General features: G+C 44.9%; 1 protein-coding gene across 7 annotated transcripts in view; it reads left to right on the top strand.

Moving 5' to 3' along the window:
* PTPRT (protein tyrosine phosphatase receptor type T) overlaps positions 1-17,386 on the top strand; it is a 460,558-nt gene that overhangs the window by 200,208 nt on the left and 242,964 nt on the right. For all 7 annotated transcript variants that reach the window (XM_068150103.1, XM_068150108.1, XM_068150109.1 and 4 more), the window contains exon 7: positions 13,099-13,392. In XM_068150103.1, coding sequence (XP_068006204.1) covers positions 13,099-13,392 — 294 coding nt within the window. The remainder of the gene's footprint in view (positions 1-13,098; positions 13,393-17,386) is intronic.

A 17,386-nucleotide genomic window follows, 5' to 3' on the forward strand; every position in this document is an offset into this window, starting at 1 on the left:
CAAAGCAATGGGAAAATAAACCCTTCTGTGTCCAGGCTCCATTATGTGTGTGCAGCAAATGCTCAGAAAATCAACCTTGGGTGTTTTGCTTCAGTGTGACAGAAGCAGCTCTGGAGTTCCAAACTCAATTTTCAAACTCTGGGGAGTTTCCTCACAGAACTTGTTTGTCCATCTGTGCTTCCAGTCACAGAATAATGGAAGGGGACACGATGATTCCTGCACTGAGCTAAGTACAGGTCCTTGTAGAATGTGATCAATATTCCTTACAAAGCAAAAAAAAGAAAGAAAGTTTTGCTAGTCAGGACTTGAAACTGATGTAGGAAGAAAATGTTTTGGTACCTCACAGTGGGTTGGTCATTTTGCATTTCAGTCGCTGATTCCTCGCTTTCACAGGATGAGATGTTCAGGCTGCTGCTAATTATGTACTTGCCATTATGGTAATCAGCAGCTCTCAGTTTTGTTGTTATGACTGCAAAACACTTGGTAACAGGCTAATAATGCATGAAGACTGCAGCTTGTCTTGCTGGCTGGGACTCATCATTCTATCTGTCTGTTTGTCCCATGTGCTGGGTTCCAGCTGTGTGAGGCAGAGGCAGTTTGCACATTGTTTGTATAGAGCTTCTCACCACCACGTCAGAGACATCACAGCAATACAAATACTGCAGGTACAAACACACAGGATCCACTTCTCTCAGTCAGCAGAGATCCCAGATCCCAGCTACAAACACATAGAATCCACTTCTCTCAGTCAGCAGAGATCCCAGATCCCAGGCACAAACACATAGAATCCACATCTCTCAGTCAGCAGAGATCCCAGATCCCAGCTACAAACACATAGAATCCACTTCTCTCAGTCAGCAGAGATCCCAGATCCCAGGCACAAACACATAGAATCCACTTCTCTCAGTCAGCAGAGATCCCAGATCCCACTCTGCAGCAGTGTTGTGCTTAACTGGACCTGTTCTCCAGCATAAGACATGTAATTCTCCAAACTTGTACCTCCTCCTGAAAGGATGGTCAGTTATTATCATCTGAATCCTTTCTGCCCTTCTTCCCCTTCTTCATCTTGTTCAGAACAAAGTTTTTCCCACACCTGAATAGATTTTCCATCCTCCTTCCCTCCTGTTTTTAGCCTAGAAAGCACATGCTGAATATCAGGAACTTAGCATAATGGATGCCTGCAGGGGAGTAGACTATGTAAGAAACTCTCAGCCAACTAAATCAGTAAATCCAAATTGAATCTGAGCCTTCTCATGAAAGCCAGGTTCTGTTTGCATTGGTTTGGGGGGCAATAATATACTGGGAGCAGAAAAGTGAAGTTCAGAGAAGCAACTTCTGGTAACCTACTTGGCTATACATGGAGACAGAGCTTGGTTGATTCTGGTTTAGGATGATTTGTAGCACAGTAAGTACTCTGCTGGCTCCTCAATGGAACCTTTTAACCTACCATTTCTACCCTAGTTTTTTTCTTTGGTGGAGGCTGGTTTGAGGCCTTGGTAGTTATGCATAAAACTTGGAGAATCAAACACAGCTTTTTCTCTAGGTGCATGTTTTATGTCACATAACTTCAGCAGCAGGGAGATACTGTGCAGGACTCAGGTTACCTTAACCCTGTTTTTCAGACACAAGACCCGTTAAAATGAGTTTATTTCTACACCCTGAATGCCTTAGGCTGTGCTGCACTCTTCCAAAGCCTAAATAGGCTCCCAGATTTGTCCTTTGGTGGGAGATCTTTTTATTAACTGACTCAGGAGTAACACAAGAAGAAGTAAGGAGTATGTGTGTAACAAAGGAATTCTTTAACTGACTGCAGACATTTTGGGGAATATCCATCAGAAAAAAACAGTAAAACTGTAACATCCAGGATCCTGGACCTCTGGTGGCCTTCAAATCTAGGGCAAATGCTCTGTTTGCTTTTCCATAGTTGGGCTCTTGCATTTATTTGAGTGGCCTCACCCTTTGGTTAGGGAATTTCTCCCTGTGCTTGGATGTTTTTACCATTGTGCTGCAGCTGGGGAAATTGCCAGCTCTCACTTCCCATCCTCCATAATTTCTCTGCTATTGGCTGTTCACTGTTGGTAGCTCTAAGAATAGATGAGTAGAAATGTCATTCATTGTTCACCACTGTAGACTGCTGTCTTAGGCCTTCAATCTCTTATTTTTAATGGCTGCAAAATAGGTTCTTTCAGAGACAAAAGAGGTTTTGAAATGTCTCTTCTGTGCCATTTCACAGGAAAGGTTCTGATGCAAGGTTAAGGCTCTTGAAATAGAATGGGATTTATCAGACAGGAAGTTTGTGGTGGAGGTCTCTACACTTGTCCTTGGTGAACTTCATGAGGTTCCTCTCCCCCAGCTCTCTGGCCTGCCCAGGTCTCATTGAATGGCACCACAGCCTTTAGAACTGGTCAGTTCTGATTCATCCAGGCTCCTTAGGAATGCTGAGATCTGAACTGTATTCTTACTCAGGTTAATAGTGAGAAAAAGAGTGCTCAGGTGGCCACTCCCTCTGAGAATTCCTTGCCTGGATAGTGTCTCAAAGGCTTCTTCATGTGACACAGATAGCTCAGTCGAAGTGTTCGTAGGGTGCTGCTTTAGTGGGGTATCTCCCTAAGATCACTGTTGGCAAGTTTGTTGTGTGCTGTTACAGAACCAGCTCCATGGAACCTGTCAGGTTTGACTTGCCTTTTCGTGGTCAGATGTGATTAGCATGTTTCACAGATCTGTCACAGGCAAATAAATGCTTAAATGAGAACACTTTGCTTTATGGGCTGAAAGAGCCTAAATTTGTATGTCAAGCCTGGCATATGCTTCTTTGTAGGGGGTCGTAAAGTCTGCAGGCTGGAACATGAGGCCATGTTCAGTCCCTGGTCCTACAGCCATCCACTAATCATTATTTCCAGTTATAAAACAACATGCTCATGCCTGCTTCACCAATACGTTGTGAGGATTAACTGTGAGCGCTTCTTGAGATGCACTGCACTGCATGTGGACACAGCAGGTCCTCACTCTCTGAGCTGGCCTAGCTCTGGGGTAGACAGTGCATTTGCTAGGAGAGGGATCAGTGTTCAGTGGTGAAACAGCACAGTGGACATTGTTGAGTAGAGAAATCCTCACTGTGGTGGTCTCCCATGTTTGAACTCCAGCCTGGCTATTGCTTTAGTTCTCCTCACGGCTCCTCATCTGTTCTCTGCATCTCTAGGTGGTGGACAGAGTAGTAAAGGGCAATGGGATGTTTAATTCCCCATTTTACCTTAACTGAAATGAAGAATTCTGCCTCAGGCTTTTCCTGCAAACCTAGCAGGTCGCTATGGATTAAGCTGCTTAATCAATCCAGACAAACCATTCCATGCTGCTTCGTAGTGGTCAATACCTCCAGTCACTTGCCATTTCAGCAGCTCAGAGACTAACGATCCTTCCTTCTGCAGACAGAGATGTGCCAGAAAGCAAAAGCTGCTAAATAGCCACTGTAGACCAAGCTATAAACTCTTTTTGCCTCCATCCTTTCCCACGATCGTAAGCTGGTAGCGTAGCAACTGATGAAGCTGCTTGAACTTGAGTTGACCTCAAATTACATGTTTCACGCTTTATTTTATGTGTTTATTTCTGCCTGTCTACTTTTTGGGTGTTTTTTTTTTTTTTGGATGCTTGTGGAGTTTACATCCCCAGCCCCTCTGGGAGATTAGCAGTTTGTTCGTGCAGGAAGCTGAAGCAGATTTGGTAGCGCATGATATGTGAGCTAAAGTAGTCCGTGGAGTTAGAAACACAAGAGAGGGCTAAAGCTGGCCCTGACCACTGAGTGGTGGAGGGGACCTTCCTTTAGGGAGGATGTGGATCCAGTTGGCTACATCTTTGTACAGACTTGGTGGAGCCATGGGGAAGAAGAGCCTCCCCCATGACTCACATTTCAAATTGGCTGTTAAAGGAAGTGATGTAAGAGTATAAATGCACAGATGTATGAATGCACGGATGGAGTCACCCTGGGATTTCTTATATGGGGGAAAGAGAAAACTCACACAGGTTCAGAAGTAACCTGTAAGTTGAAGGACTTGTATCTGCACTCTTGCAGCAGTTTCTAGTGGAGAAGTCAGTGTGTTTTTACCAGTCTCTGGAAAGCTTCAGTGTCTTCATGCCCCTCACTGAAGGAGGGATTGATGCTCAGTGCTCATACTTGGTGATGCTATTGCAGTTACTGTATTCAGATGTGTTCTGTAACCAGATGTGTTCTTACATTAAATCCCAGCTTGCTTTTCATAGCGTGGCTTGAGTTGGAAGGAACCTTAAAGATCTAGTTCCAAATCCCTGGCATGGGCAGGGACACTTTCCACTAGAGCAGGTGACTCAAGGCCTCAGCCAGTCTGGTCTTAAACAATCCCAAGGATGAGGCATCCACAACTTCTCTGACAACCTGTTCCAGTGTCTCACCACTCTCATAGTAAAGAGTTTCTTCCTACTGTCCAATCTAAATCTGCCTTGGTCCAGTTTAAATCCATTCCCCTTCATCCTATCATCACATAGCCTTATAAAAAGTCTCTCTCCAGGTTTCCTGTAGTCCCCTTCCAGGTAGTAGAAGGTGCCATAAGGTCTCCTTGGAGTAATTTCTTCTCCATGCTGAACTCCTAAAGCCTGTCCTCATAGGAGAGGTGCTCCAGCCCTCTGCCCATCTTTGTGGCCCTCCTTTGGAACCTCTCTGGACCTTCTTCATAGGTCATTTCAGGACTAATATGAAAGGTTAGTCTACATAACTCTGATAGGTCTCTCACTGAAAGCAAGTTCCAAGAAATTAGGGCAGTAGAAAAAAAAAAATCATAATTACTAATTGTTCTGTGAGGAAAATACAGCAGGGATGAGTTTGAACCAGGACTTGGTTCAAGCATCCTGGACAGGCTCCTGGAGGAGCCAAATGGGGCAGCTAGGTGCTGGATTGAGAGTCGTGAGCTTTTTATTTTTACTGATTTTTGGTCAAATGAAAACTGAACCTTTTTTCCCTGTGTGACACAGGCTCCACAGAAGGAGCTAAAATGCTCCAGCCTCAGAACAGTCTTAGCAAGAGAATGAAATTCTTTTATTATTATTTTCTTTTTGACAAGCACTTTAAGTACTGAATTATTAAATCAAAGGGCATCACTGTCACCAGTGCATGCTCTGGCTTCATTTGTAAAAGGAAAGTGAGTTGTGCTCATCTTCTCCTGAGAAAAGCATCATCATTTATCCTCACATGGTGTTTTTAGACTGCAGCACCTGAGCTCTGCTGCCCTGAATGAGGGCAGTCAGAGAACACTCCAAGAGCATGCAAGCCCTCAGTATTATTTCTTGCTGAGTACCTCTTTGCACGGCTTGCTTTGTGACTTCCACCTTAAACAGACCAGCTGGTCTGATACCTCTCTGTGCTTCACTTTAGAATAGAATAGAATAATAGAATAGAATAGAATAGAATAAACCAGGTTGGAAGAGACCTTCAAGATCATCGTGTCCAACCCATCAACCAATCCAACCCACCTAAACAGCTAACCCATGGCACCAAGCACCCCATCAAGTCTCCTCCTGAACACCTCCAATGATGGTGACTCCACCACCTCCCCAGGCAGCCCATTCCAATGGGCAATCACTCTCTCTGTATAGAACTTCTTCCTAACATCCAGCCTAAACCTCCCCTGGCACAGCTTGAGACTGTGTCCTCTTGTTCTGGTGCTGGGTGCCTGGGAGAAGAGACTAACATCTCCCTGCCTACAACCTCCCCTAAGGTAGTTGTAGAGAGCAATAAGGTCACCCCTGAGTCTTCTCCTCTCCAGGCTAAGCAACCCCAGCTCCCTCAGTCTCCCTTCACAGGGCTGTGTTCCAAACCCCTTCCAAATCCATTGTAGGACAGGTGCTGAGAAAATACAAGGAAGGAGGTAAAATAAGTTTTACTTTAATTTTAACACCAGCCAAGGAAGGGGAGAGATCAGGGAGCAGTTCATTTCACCTATCCTGTGCATGTACATTGAGGTGAGCTCATTTCCTTCTGTTAAATATGAAGGGAATCTGAGACCAGTAGGAGAGGCTTGAACACGGAGAGGCTACACAGTAAAAGAGTGTTTATAATCAGCTTATGAATGCCTAACTTCTTAATGCAGACAAGTCTTTGAGTTGAGTCTCTCCTGGTTCATGAAGGATCTCTGTGAATGGAATGACATTCCACAAGGGTCTCATTCCATAAGCAACAAGCAGCATACTGCTGCTGCTGTTTCTGATGCCATTTGGTAGCCCTTTTGCAGTTGAAGAACTCAGAAGATCACAAGCAGGCACTTTAAAGAAATGAGAGTTAACTGTCCATGCTGCCCAACCCTGGGGAATTTGTCATTTGTAGAGGTTGGCAGTGCACTGTTCTTGTCTGGGGGAAGCATTCTCAGTGCACAAGACTTACAGATGTGTTTTGCTGCAGTGGTGGAGATCCCTACATATCACTCCTGAGCCATTAAAGAGCCATGGGAGAGTCCATAGTCACCTTTTTTTTTTCCTTCTTTCCCAGTGTAAATGATGACTTGAAGGAAGAGAAGCATTCAGTTCTAATCTATGTGAGTTCTTGTAATAAGCTTTACAATTAGAGCAGAGAGTCTTCCATCTAATTCACTTAATTTACACTGGGAAATGAGATACTGTTCAACTAATCCAATGATATTTTCTTCTTTATTAGAGAAGGAAAGCATTCTGTGAGGCTCTGGTGGGATTCAGCCTAAGCTTCTGAGCCACAAATAGAGTGAAATGCTAATGGAGTAGTATGCTGCTGTAATTCCCAGTTGGAATCTGTGCCCCCCTCCTCTAACCTATAGCACAATTAGAAGGGGCACTGGGTCTGGTCCAGCACTTTGGGGTCTCAATGTGACCTGGTAGGTTTTTTGTTTGATAAGGTGGCACTAGCACAGATGGAACTTCCTTCAGCCAGACTTTGTTCCAGCTGTCTTGCATGGTGACTGCAGTGCTTTTATGAAGTGGTTAAGAGGTTTTGTGCTGCTCTACAGTAACTGCTGTAAGCATTGCTGTGTTCTTCTCTTTAAATCTAGACAACCCTGTTGCTTAATTTAGAACATAAGTATTCAAATCACCAAGGAGCATTTCCACTGCTTCTTAGGGGAGAAACCCAGACAATATGTGTTTGTCATCTCATTGAGCTGCAGCAAGTTCTCCTTTGGCATGTAAGTAATGCACTAAAGTTACTTACCCCTGTGGCAGTAAATTTTGCCTTGGGAAGAAGCATCAGATGGAAAGTACTGCCATTGTCCCATTGATCCATGGGACAGTATAGCAGTGTCTAAATGCAGCCCCTACTTACTGCTCTAATGTCCTGGCTCTTTAGCTGAACAACCCACCTGCCACAAGCTCTAAAGGTGAATTTCCCTTTGTGACTGTCAGTCTTTGATCAGGAAGCACATAAGCGTCCTGTGCCAGATGGTTCCTGAGGATGAATGTGGTGTTGGTCTCAACAGGGGCCAGAAGGTACCTTCATATCCACATTCTGCCCCTGTACACTGCACTGGTCAGGCCACACCTCAAGTACTGTGTCCAGTTCTGGGCCCCTCAGTTTAGGAAGGATGTTGACTTGCTGGAACGAGTCCAGAGAAGAGCAACAAAGTTGGTGAGGGGTTTGGAACACAGCCCTATGAGGAGAGGCTGAGGGAGCTGGGGCTGCTCAGCCTGGAGAAGAGGAGACTCAGGGGTGACCTTATCACTCTCTACAACTACCTGAAGGGAGGTTGTAGACAGGCGGATGATGGTCTCTTCTCCCAGGCACCCAGTACCAGAACAAGAGGACACAGTCTCAGGCTGCGCCAGGGGAGGTTCAGGTTGGATGTTAGGAAGAAGTTCTATACAGAAAGAGTGATTGCCCATTGGAATGGGCTGCCCAGGGAGGTGGTGGAGTCGCCGTCATTGGAGGTGTTCAGGAGGAGACTTGCTGGGGTGCTTGGTGCCATGGGTTAGCTGTTTGGGTGGGTTGGATTGGTTGATGGGTTGGACATGATGATCTTGAAGGTCTCTTCCAACCTGGTTTGGTTTATTCTAATAAAGGTTTATTCTAATAAAGGTTTATTCTAATAAAGGGCTACATCACATAGTGTAGGGAAGCTCACAGGGGATAAGAGGTTAAACTTTGCCCTGTAAGGGTGATGTTTGCCTGCTGGGACTGCTCTGTTTTGTAATGGGATATAAAGCCAACAGTGAAGGCTTTTGCACCTGTAGAATTCATAGACCTATGAAATCCTTGCCCCTTAGTCTACAGGCTGTTGAAAGGCTGAATCTTCCTCTTCTCTCACATTCCTGCATTTTGCCTTTAATTGCATATTCAAAATTGTTGATTTCAGGAGTGGTTTGGGACACACTTGTTTGGGAGCAGACAGACTGTATCACTCACTGGGGCAATTTACCCATCCAGGTGAATTAATGAATCACTTTATTAATGCTGCTGGCACACTCTTCCAACACAGCTGACATGTGCCACTGCTGTCAGCCTGTTCCATTCTGTGAGACTGATCTAAATGTCTCCTAGACAAAACAAACCAAACCAAAAAAAAGCTATTAGTGCAGTGTCAGCACAGTGAAAGAGTTTCATGCTGCATAGTGTGAAATCCTTGTGCCATTTCTTTGTTCAGCAAATGGAACTGGAAGTTTGGACAACCACTGGAAAGTAAAATTCAGCTGCTGTGTTTATTTCAGTAGCAGGAAGTGTGCTAACAAGCAAGACCAATGGAAAAAGTGTCATTCAGAGCCCATCCTGCTTCTTGCTGTGGTGTAAAACCAGAAGGGGTACTCTTGGGTGCCACTCAGACAGTCAAGTGAATCTCTCACAGCCAGCAAAAGGAAGTGCAAAACAGCTGTGCAGAGGAGAAAGGTCCTGCCTAAAGGGTGAAGGGCAAAAAATACCAGAGCAAAGGCATTTTGACATGAATCCATTTTTTTCCCCTGTAACAGCTGGGTTTGCCTTCTAAAATGCACATGGAAGCACCTGTGGGCTCAGCAGCTTTAAAATAGAAACACTCTGTGGCTGTTGTGTAGAAAACTATACAAAACATGGCTTGTTCTGCATATTTAATTTGGGGTTTTTTTTTGCTTACAGAGGTTCTGAGAAGCTTGAAATTTGGTTTCCTTGCCCTCCAGTCCCACTCTCACCCTTTTGGCAAGCACTGGCCACAGCTGCTTGTTTGGGATGCTGTGAGTAAAGCTTCGCAGTTCCCATTAGTGGAGGAATCACCAGTATCGTGTTGCCTGCTTGTCAGGCAAATGTCTTTTAACAGCCTACCTCTTCAAACCACAAAACCCAGCAGTGTGGCCAGTAGGACTAGAGAGGTGATGGTCCCCTTGTACTCAGCACTGGTGGGGCTGTATTAGGTTCTGTTTGGGGAGCCTCACTCCAAGAAGGACATTTTGATGCTGGAGTGGGTCCAGAGAAGTATGATGAAGCTAATGAAGGGTCTGGAGAACAGAAGAACATTGAGGGAACTGGGGTTGTTTAGGCTGAGGTGAGACCTTCTGCCTCTCTACAAGCCCCTGAAATGAGATTGCAGAGTGTTGGTCTCTTCTCACAAGTCGCAACAGGTAGGACAAGAGGAGATGGCCTCAAGTCTTAAGTTTGACATTAGAAAAATTTCTCTACCAAAAGGGTTATCAAAGACTGGAACAGGCTGCCCAGGGAAGTGGTTGCATCACTATCCCTGCATGTATTTAAAAGCTGTCTAGATATGGTGCTCAAGGATATGGTGTAGTAGTGGCCCTGGAAGAGTGAGATAATGGTTGGACTTGATGATCTCAGGTGTCTTTTCCAACCATGGTGATTCTGTGACCTTTCTGATCGTACTTTAGATCCTGTGCTCTGTCATACACATGAGAGAGAGCAGAACAGGGCTGCTTGTGTGTGTGGCAGCTGTCCTGCTGCTCTGAGGCCTGGCTGCATGGGGATGTGCACAGAAAAAGTTTTGGAGGGACATCAAGTGTCATCAAACAGTGTGAAGGGCACAGAGCAGATGGCCCAGCCAGATACAAACCTGTTTTCCTCCTCTGTTAGGTGTGTCTGTTAAAGGGCTTTGCTAGCTCCTCTTCCCTGGTCTTTTTTCTGCTTCTTTTCAAACTTAAGCTGAGTTTATTTCAGTGTTTGAGGGCAGTTTCATGTGCTGGCATGACTGTTCAGTAACAGACCAAGGGTACAGGCTAGCCCTTCAGAACCAGGATCATTCAGCTCTGCAGCGCATGGTGTTCTGTGGCATTGGGGGCTCCTTTTGTCTACAACCATCTGCAGGCCATCACATGCAAAGGGGAGTTCATGGTCACCTTGGCTGTACAGGTTATCAGATGGACTTGTTATGGACAAGGAAGAAATTTAAAACAAACAAAAAGCCCCCCAAACCCCACAAAACAAAACCCCAAACTTGTACTCATATAAAATCTGTGGTTTAAGAGGTTTATCCAGCTGTCTGGAGATTACACCTTCTATAGTACCTCTTTCTTCAGGATTGTTTCTCAGGGGACAGTGATAACAGTTGTTGGGGCATATTCTCTAATTTTTCAGTCTTCCCAAGTTGTATCTGAAGGATTTGTGAAGCCCATTTTGGTTCCATCATCTAGCAATTGCCTGGAATTGCCTTGCTTAGAAAACCATAGTTTCCCAGTAGTGGAAACCCTCAGAAACCATTACCAGAGAGTAAAACACATGTTTCTTCAGAATAGTTGGAAAAGTATAGTGTTCTCAGCACCAAGCCTGTCAGAGTTCATGGAGCATTTGGACAGCACTATTTGGTCTGTTTTGGTCCTTCAGGTTAGTTTTGTTTCTCACACTCTTTGCACTACTAAGCTCTCTTTCATTGTGAAGCCCTGAAAGTGTTTGATATTCTCAGCTATAGACCACAGCTGTATTTCCTCTTCTCATGGGAGTGGAAAGGCAGAGCCCAAATTCCCTTTGCTGCACAACTGCAGCTACAACTAAATCTGTTTCAATGACTCCCTTGTGTTGAGCTTGTATTGCACAGGTCTGTTGTTTCATTGAAAGAGAGCATCCAGGAACTACATTCTTGTGTCCTTCCTGAGTCTGGGATTCAGACTAGATATTATTCCAGTTGCAGCAGCCCAGTTCCAGATGTCCTTGTTGCTGGGGAGCCTGTGGCTCTCTTCTCATATGTGGAGGAGGAGTGAGGATGGCTGAAAGGGAGTAGCAGGCTAGAGAAAGCTTGCAACATAAAACACTGTCTGGATCCAATGGGGCTTGAAATGTGTCTGGTCACAATTACACATGTACAAGGCTGATTTGTCACCATGTCTATTTAATCAAGATCCCAGAGAGATTTTTAATTACAGGAGTGAGCTCCTAACATCAGGCTGGTCATCTGTAACTGACCAGTGCATTTAGTTGCAAAGGGCAAAACCTGCTCATTATTTATGTAGCTGGCTTTGCTAAATACTGGCTAACTTGTTTAGATCACTTGCAGTAAAAACCAAATAATTCTGCTTGTCTAGTTGGGGCCACTAGGAAAGAGCCTGCTCTTTTCAGTGAGGTGGGATTGAGCCTTCACTGACCGCTGCATCAGCTGCATGTCTTACTTTCTTACCTTTGGAAAAGGGAAGCAACAGTTTGAACACTTGATTCCCTAATATTCTTTAAGGGGGAATGGGACAACCACCATCAGTTGTTTGGTGGGCAAAGGAGGTTCAGATTTGACCTAAAATAAAGAAGACAGTACTGCTGGGTGTCATCTTGATTCAATCAGTTTGGCAGCAGCAGATTCTAAATTTGCTAGATGAGACTTTCATGGCTGTTCAGCAGGACAAACTGGTCTATTAATTAAGCTCAGTCCCATATATCTCTTCTACCTTGCAATCAAATCCCAAAGTATCCTGCATCACATCGCTGTTGAAGTCTACAGCCTCAGAGAAAGGAGTTTAATATTTCATTCATCTTGTGTTCTAGCTCTGATGTGTCTTGTAAGATGTCATCTCTGCTTTGGGAATCAAGATTGCTAAGTCTATCTTTTAATTGTCTTGCACCAAGAAGCAAGTGAATAAACTATTTATGGTTTACCACAACTTGATTTATAATGAAAATGTGTCTGCAGCCACTTCCTGAGACCAGATTTCTTGGAGACATAGCCTTCCAGAGTCAAAACATAACCAGCCTGACGTTTCATATCAGGAAGAGATCCTGGCAGGAGTGAGAAGAAAGGAGTTAAATAAAAGCAGAAACAAACTGTCGTGTGACAGAGGTTTTTATCCTGTTGGACACCTGCTGTAGTTACAATTTAGGTTGCTTTTTTTCCATTGGTGCAGGGCACAACTCTGCATCAGTACCTAGGAGCTAAGGTCACATTTCAGTTGATCATTCCATAGGATAGTAGCTTATGTGCATTTGTTTCTGTTCACTTACCTTCACTTGTTAACCTGCAACTCTCCAGAGGGAAAAGTCCCATCTTCCTCCCATTGTGTAGTGCTCAAACTCCTTTCTTCCACATTTCTGTGGGTCCTGCATTCTTCCACTTCTCTGTGTTCTTTCAGTAACCACCTTTGTAATGTATAATATTTTATGTGTGTGTGTGTATATACACACACAAATAAAATGATGAAGCAAGGTCTCCCTGGAGCCTTTTGGTTTTCAGCCTGAACAGTCCCAATTCTTTCAGCCTGGCTTCGTAGGAAAAGGCTTCAGCCCTCTGATCATCTTCATGGTCTCCACTGGACCCTCTCCAGCAGGTTCATGTCTTTCTGGTGTTGGGGGCCCCAGAGCTGGACACAGTACTCCACGTGAGGTCTCAGCAGAGCAGAGTGGCAGAATCCCCACTCTCTATCTCTGGCAATGCTGTTTTTGATGCATCCCAGAATGCCATTGGCCTTCTGGGTTGCAAGTGCCCATTGCTGGCTATCATGCCCAGCTTCTCACCCACCAGCATCCCCAAGTCCTTCTCTGCAGGGATAAATTCTTTTCAGTAAGAGAGTAGCTTCTTACCAAGGATTTGATAAGTGGCAGGAGAAACTGTGCCTGTGTTACCAAGCTGTTGGGACAGCCTTGCTTTACAGGTACATGATAGAAATTGTATCCTTTTGACAAAATTGTCTCAAGATTCTCATGATTTCTTTTTGTGTTTACAGAACCCCCAACTCCTATTGCCCCTCCTGAGCTGCTGGCTGTCGGAGCCACGTACCTGTGGATCAAACCCAATGCCAACTCCATCATTGGGGATGGGCCCATCATACTGAAGGAGGTGGAGTACAGGACCACCACTGGGAACTGGGCAGAAACACACATTGTGGACTCTCCTAATTACAAACTGTGGCATTTGGATCCTGATGTGGAGTATGAGATCAGAGTGCTGCTCACTCGCCCTGGAGAAGGAGGCACAGGACCCCCTGGACCACCGCTCACAACAAGAACGAAATGCGCAGGTAGGGTTTCTGCTGCTTAAGGATGCAGCACAGATCCTTGGGATCTTTTATTAACACATCAACAAATGGTCCTCCACACAGCCTTAGAGATGTGCTTCATGAGGTCTGAACAACGCTATGAATGTTGTTATATCCTGGGATGTTTCACTTCTTATTCCATAGACATAGAATTGTCAGTGTTGGTAGGGACCTCAAGGGTCATCTAGTTCCAACCCCCCCTGCCTTGGGCAGGGTCACCTCACACTACATCAGGTTGCTCACAGCCACATCCAGCCTGGCCTTCAAAACCTTCAGGGATGAGTCTTCCACCACCTCCCTGGGCAGCACATTCCAATGGCTAACGACTCTCTCTGGGAAGAACTTTCTCCTCACCTCCAGCCTAAACTTCCCCTGGTGCAACTTGAGACTGTGTCCTCTTGTTCTGGTGCTGGTGGCCTGGGAGAAGAGACCAACCCTCACCTGGCTACACCCACCCTTCAGGTAGTTGTGGACAGCAGTAAGGTCTCCCCTGAGCCTCCTCAGGCTAAGCAATCCCAGCTCTCTCAACCTCTCCTCATAGGGCTTGTGCTTGAGGCCTCTCCCCAGCCTCGTTGCCCTTCTCCAGACACATTCAACTGTCTCAATGTCCTTCTTAAACTGAGGGGCCCAGCCTTACATCAGAGCAAAAGCATGACCAGAACTGCTCAGCATGAGCTTAGAAGGTCATTGCACCCCAGCACAGCTCAGATCAAGATCATTCATGGTTTGTTTAGGTTTTGATCAGTGGATGGAAGTTGCCTGTGTGGACTTTAAACAGTTTTTCATACAAACAGATTAAGAAAAGCCTCACTCTAAACGGGCACAAAGAAGTTTTATTAAACTGGGTAATAGCTTATCTAAATTTCTATAAGCAGCATGTTCCCAGGCATCTGTTATCCCACTGGAGACACTTTTGGTTTGCTACAGGGCTTCATTTCTATCTGATCTTTAGCAATGATACTGAAAATGAAGTCCCAGCTTACTTCTTTCCAGGAAAAGCCAACTGCCAGAAAGTGTGGCAAACCCTGCCTTGTAAATGAATGATTTTGTGTCTGTGTGTGGTTGGTGTGGATTTTGTGGTTTGTTGTTGTTTGTTTTTCAGAGGCTGTGATAGGTCATGACTTGGGACTGGAGGAGATTAAATGACTTTGAGGCATAAAGCAGTAAACTGTCAGTCAGAGGGAAGAGTTGCTCAGCAGGGAATGGGGAAAGAGAAACACTGCTAAAGGTTAAGACCAGACACAGGGTTGAGGGGTGGTTAAAAGGAAAGAAGATATAAAATAGGAGTTTTCCCTCCCAGAATAATACATTGGAGGTGATAACAGGATCAGAACAGTATGTTTGGATGCAGTTCCCAGCAGAGCCTGGAAGTTCAGTACTGGTCTTCTGAGTGTGGTTGTGGTTGGTTTTTTTTCCCAGCCATCCTCAATAGTTAAATAGAGCTCTTTAAAATCCTTGTTTCATGGGCTTCATCCAAAAGAGTGTGCTCTGGAACACTGCTTTTTGGGAAGCTTGGGGCTTGTTGTTTTCCTGTGCTTATTTGCTCTTGCCCTGCAGCTTTATTTCCAGTTACCACAGAAAGGGAGCATTGGGGGAAATGTTTTTTTCACCTCTGTGTGGGAAAGAGAAAGGAAGACCTTGCAAATGAGGCCATCACTGTGTGGGGGACTCTGAAAGCTGTTTGCCTTCTGGTGGGACAAACTTGCTTGAAAAGTAAAGCCAAAAAATGACACTTAAATGGTCATTAATAAAGGGACAGAGGTCAGATTTTCTCCAATATTTAGACCTGGCTACAATACTATCTGGAAGAGCTATCATGAGCAGTAGATTCTCTGCCTTTTTGGCTGATGACAGCAGGTGACCTCTAAGATAAGGAGGGGTTTGTGAGGCTTGGAAGCAGGAAGTTTTCCAGTGGACAGGAGAGTTGCTTATCAGGGAGTGTGTGGGAGGGAAGGCAGCCTGAGAATCTCCATGATCTCCTTCACTCCCCAAAAGGTGTGGCAGTGATACTTCATAGAATGAGCTTATGTTAATAGGAGGTTTGTCCTGATGTGAAACAATTCCCATGGACCACATGTAACTTATCTCTCGAGATAAGCTGCTGGAGAGGAGGTTATTCAGCAGGAAGATGAGATTTAGGTCCTGGAGAAAGGAGCAGTTGTCAGAATCAATACTCAATTTTTGTGGTTGGCCTAGGGAAATAAAAGTTAGTCTGCAATGCTTTGGCTGAATTCAATATTCCTTTTTAAAACAGTCAGGATGAAGCAGCTGATATAAATGCAAATCATCTGTATGTGCAGGTTTTGATATGGCCTTGCCAAGTAGCTGGAAACCCTTTTCCTGTAGTCACTATTGAAAGGTCCTTTGTTGCCATGGAGTGCTAGAAAGTCCAGGAACAACCAGCAGCTTTTGCCAGTATTGTTTTTGTTGGTTTAAGGCTATCTCTTAGGATGTTACAGCCATGGTTTTGTCTGTTACAAATGCCAGAGAAAGGAGACAGCTATGTACTTGATGAAGCGCACTAACTGAACAGCCAGCAGGCTACTTGGAGCGCTGAGTTGTTACCACAGGTTCAGAAATACTTCTTTCTGGTTGAATGTGAAGGTGATAGCTCCTGTGAATAGGAAATGTTCACATGGCACTGGGAAAAGAAGTTTCAGTGGTGCTGTAGTGCTGCCCTTCCCTCCCTTCTTCCCCTCCCAAACTTACCTGAAGAAACCCATTAAAAAAACCCCACCTGATCTGTGAGTCAAAGCACTACACAAATGGCCTACCAAGTGATCTGAAGGAGAGCTCTGTGTAGGTAGCATTAGAATCACTGAGTCACAGACTAATTTACCTTGGATTTATGTTAAGCCTTGTCCTGGAACATCCATTCATTACCCTATTAATATTAGTTAAACTTTAACTCTCAGCTAAGCTGTCTCCTGTAACTTTAAGAGTAGATAATGGGGGAAACAGTTGCTTCTTGAGCAAGCTTCTCTACTTTTGGAGAGCACTTCCTACAGAAATATTAGCAGTGCAGGGAAACCTTCCATGGGTTTGTTGTGTTTCTTATTGATACCAACTGTGGGGAAAGTTCTGGGCTTATTACTCTCTACAACTACCTGAAAGGAGGTTGCAGACAGGTGGGGGTTGGTCTCCTCTTCCAGGCAACCAGCACCAGAACAAGAGGACACAGTCTCAAGCTGTGCCAGGGGAGGTTTAGGCTGGATGTTAGGAAGAAGTTCTTCATAGAAAGAGAGATTGGCCATTGGAATGTGCTGCCCAGAGTGGTGGTGGAGTCACCATCACTAGAGGTGCTTAAGAGGGGACTGGATGAGGCACTTGGTGCCATGGTTTAGTTGATTAGATGGTGTTGGATGATAGGTTGGACTCGATGATCTCAAAGGTCTTTCCCAACCTGGCTAATTCTGTTCTATTCCATTCTTGCTCAGCTGGAATGAGATGAGCCTCTGCAGTGTGTGTTCTGCTGGTGATTGGTTTCTTCTCTTCCTACATTTTCTGAGACAAAGGCTGGTGTAGCACAGTGAGATGTTGTTCTTGTGGTAGAGCCTGTTCCCAGGAGCCATGGAGCGTGGCAGGAGAGCTGTTGAGAGCAGCATGATCTTGTCTCTGAGTTTCAGTATGTGGCTCTCACAAAGCCTGTGGGACTAGTACCCATGTTAGTGACACTGTCTGCTCAGCTTGGTGATTGAAACTGTTTTTCATTCCTCCTCAGCAGCCTTCAGCATATCAGCCAGAGAAGAGCAGAGTTACAAAAGCAAGATATTCCTTCTTTTTGATCCTTGATCCCAAATTCATGCTTGGAAACAGCCAGGCAGCATTGGTGGAAGACAGGGGCTTCATCTGTGTCACATCCTAACAAGTTAAGCCCCTTTGTATGATTTTTCTCTGCCAACTTGACTAAATAATAAATGAAAAACCAAAACTGCCCTTTAGATAACATCTGACAGAAAAGGTGAGATATTCCTTG

The sequence above is a fragment of the Melanerpes formicivorus genome, unplaced genomic scaffold, assembly GCF_026170545.1.
Source record: "Melanerpes formicivorus ecotype bairdi unplaced genomic scaffold, bMelFor1.0.p_v2 SCAF_19, whole genome shotgun sequence".
NCBI classification, from domain to species: Eukaryota; Metazoa; Chordata; class Aves; order Piciformes; family Picidae; genus Melanerpes; species Melanerpes formicivorus.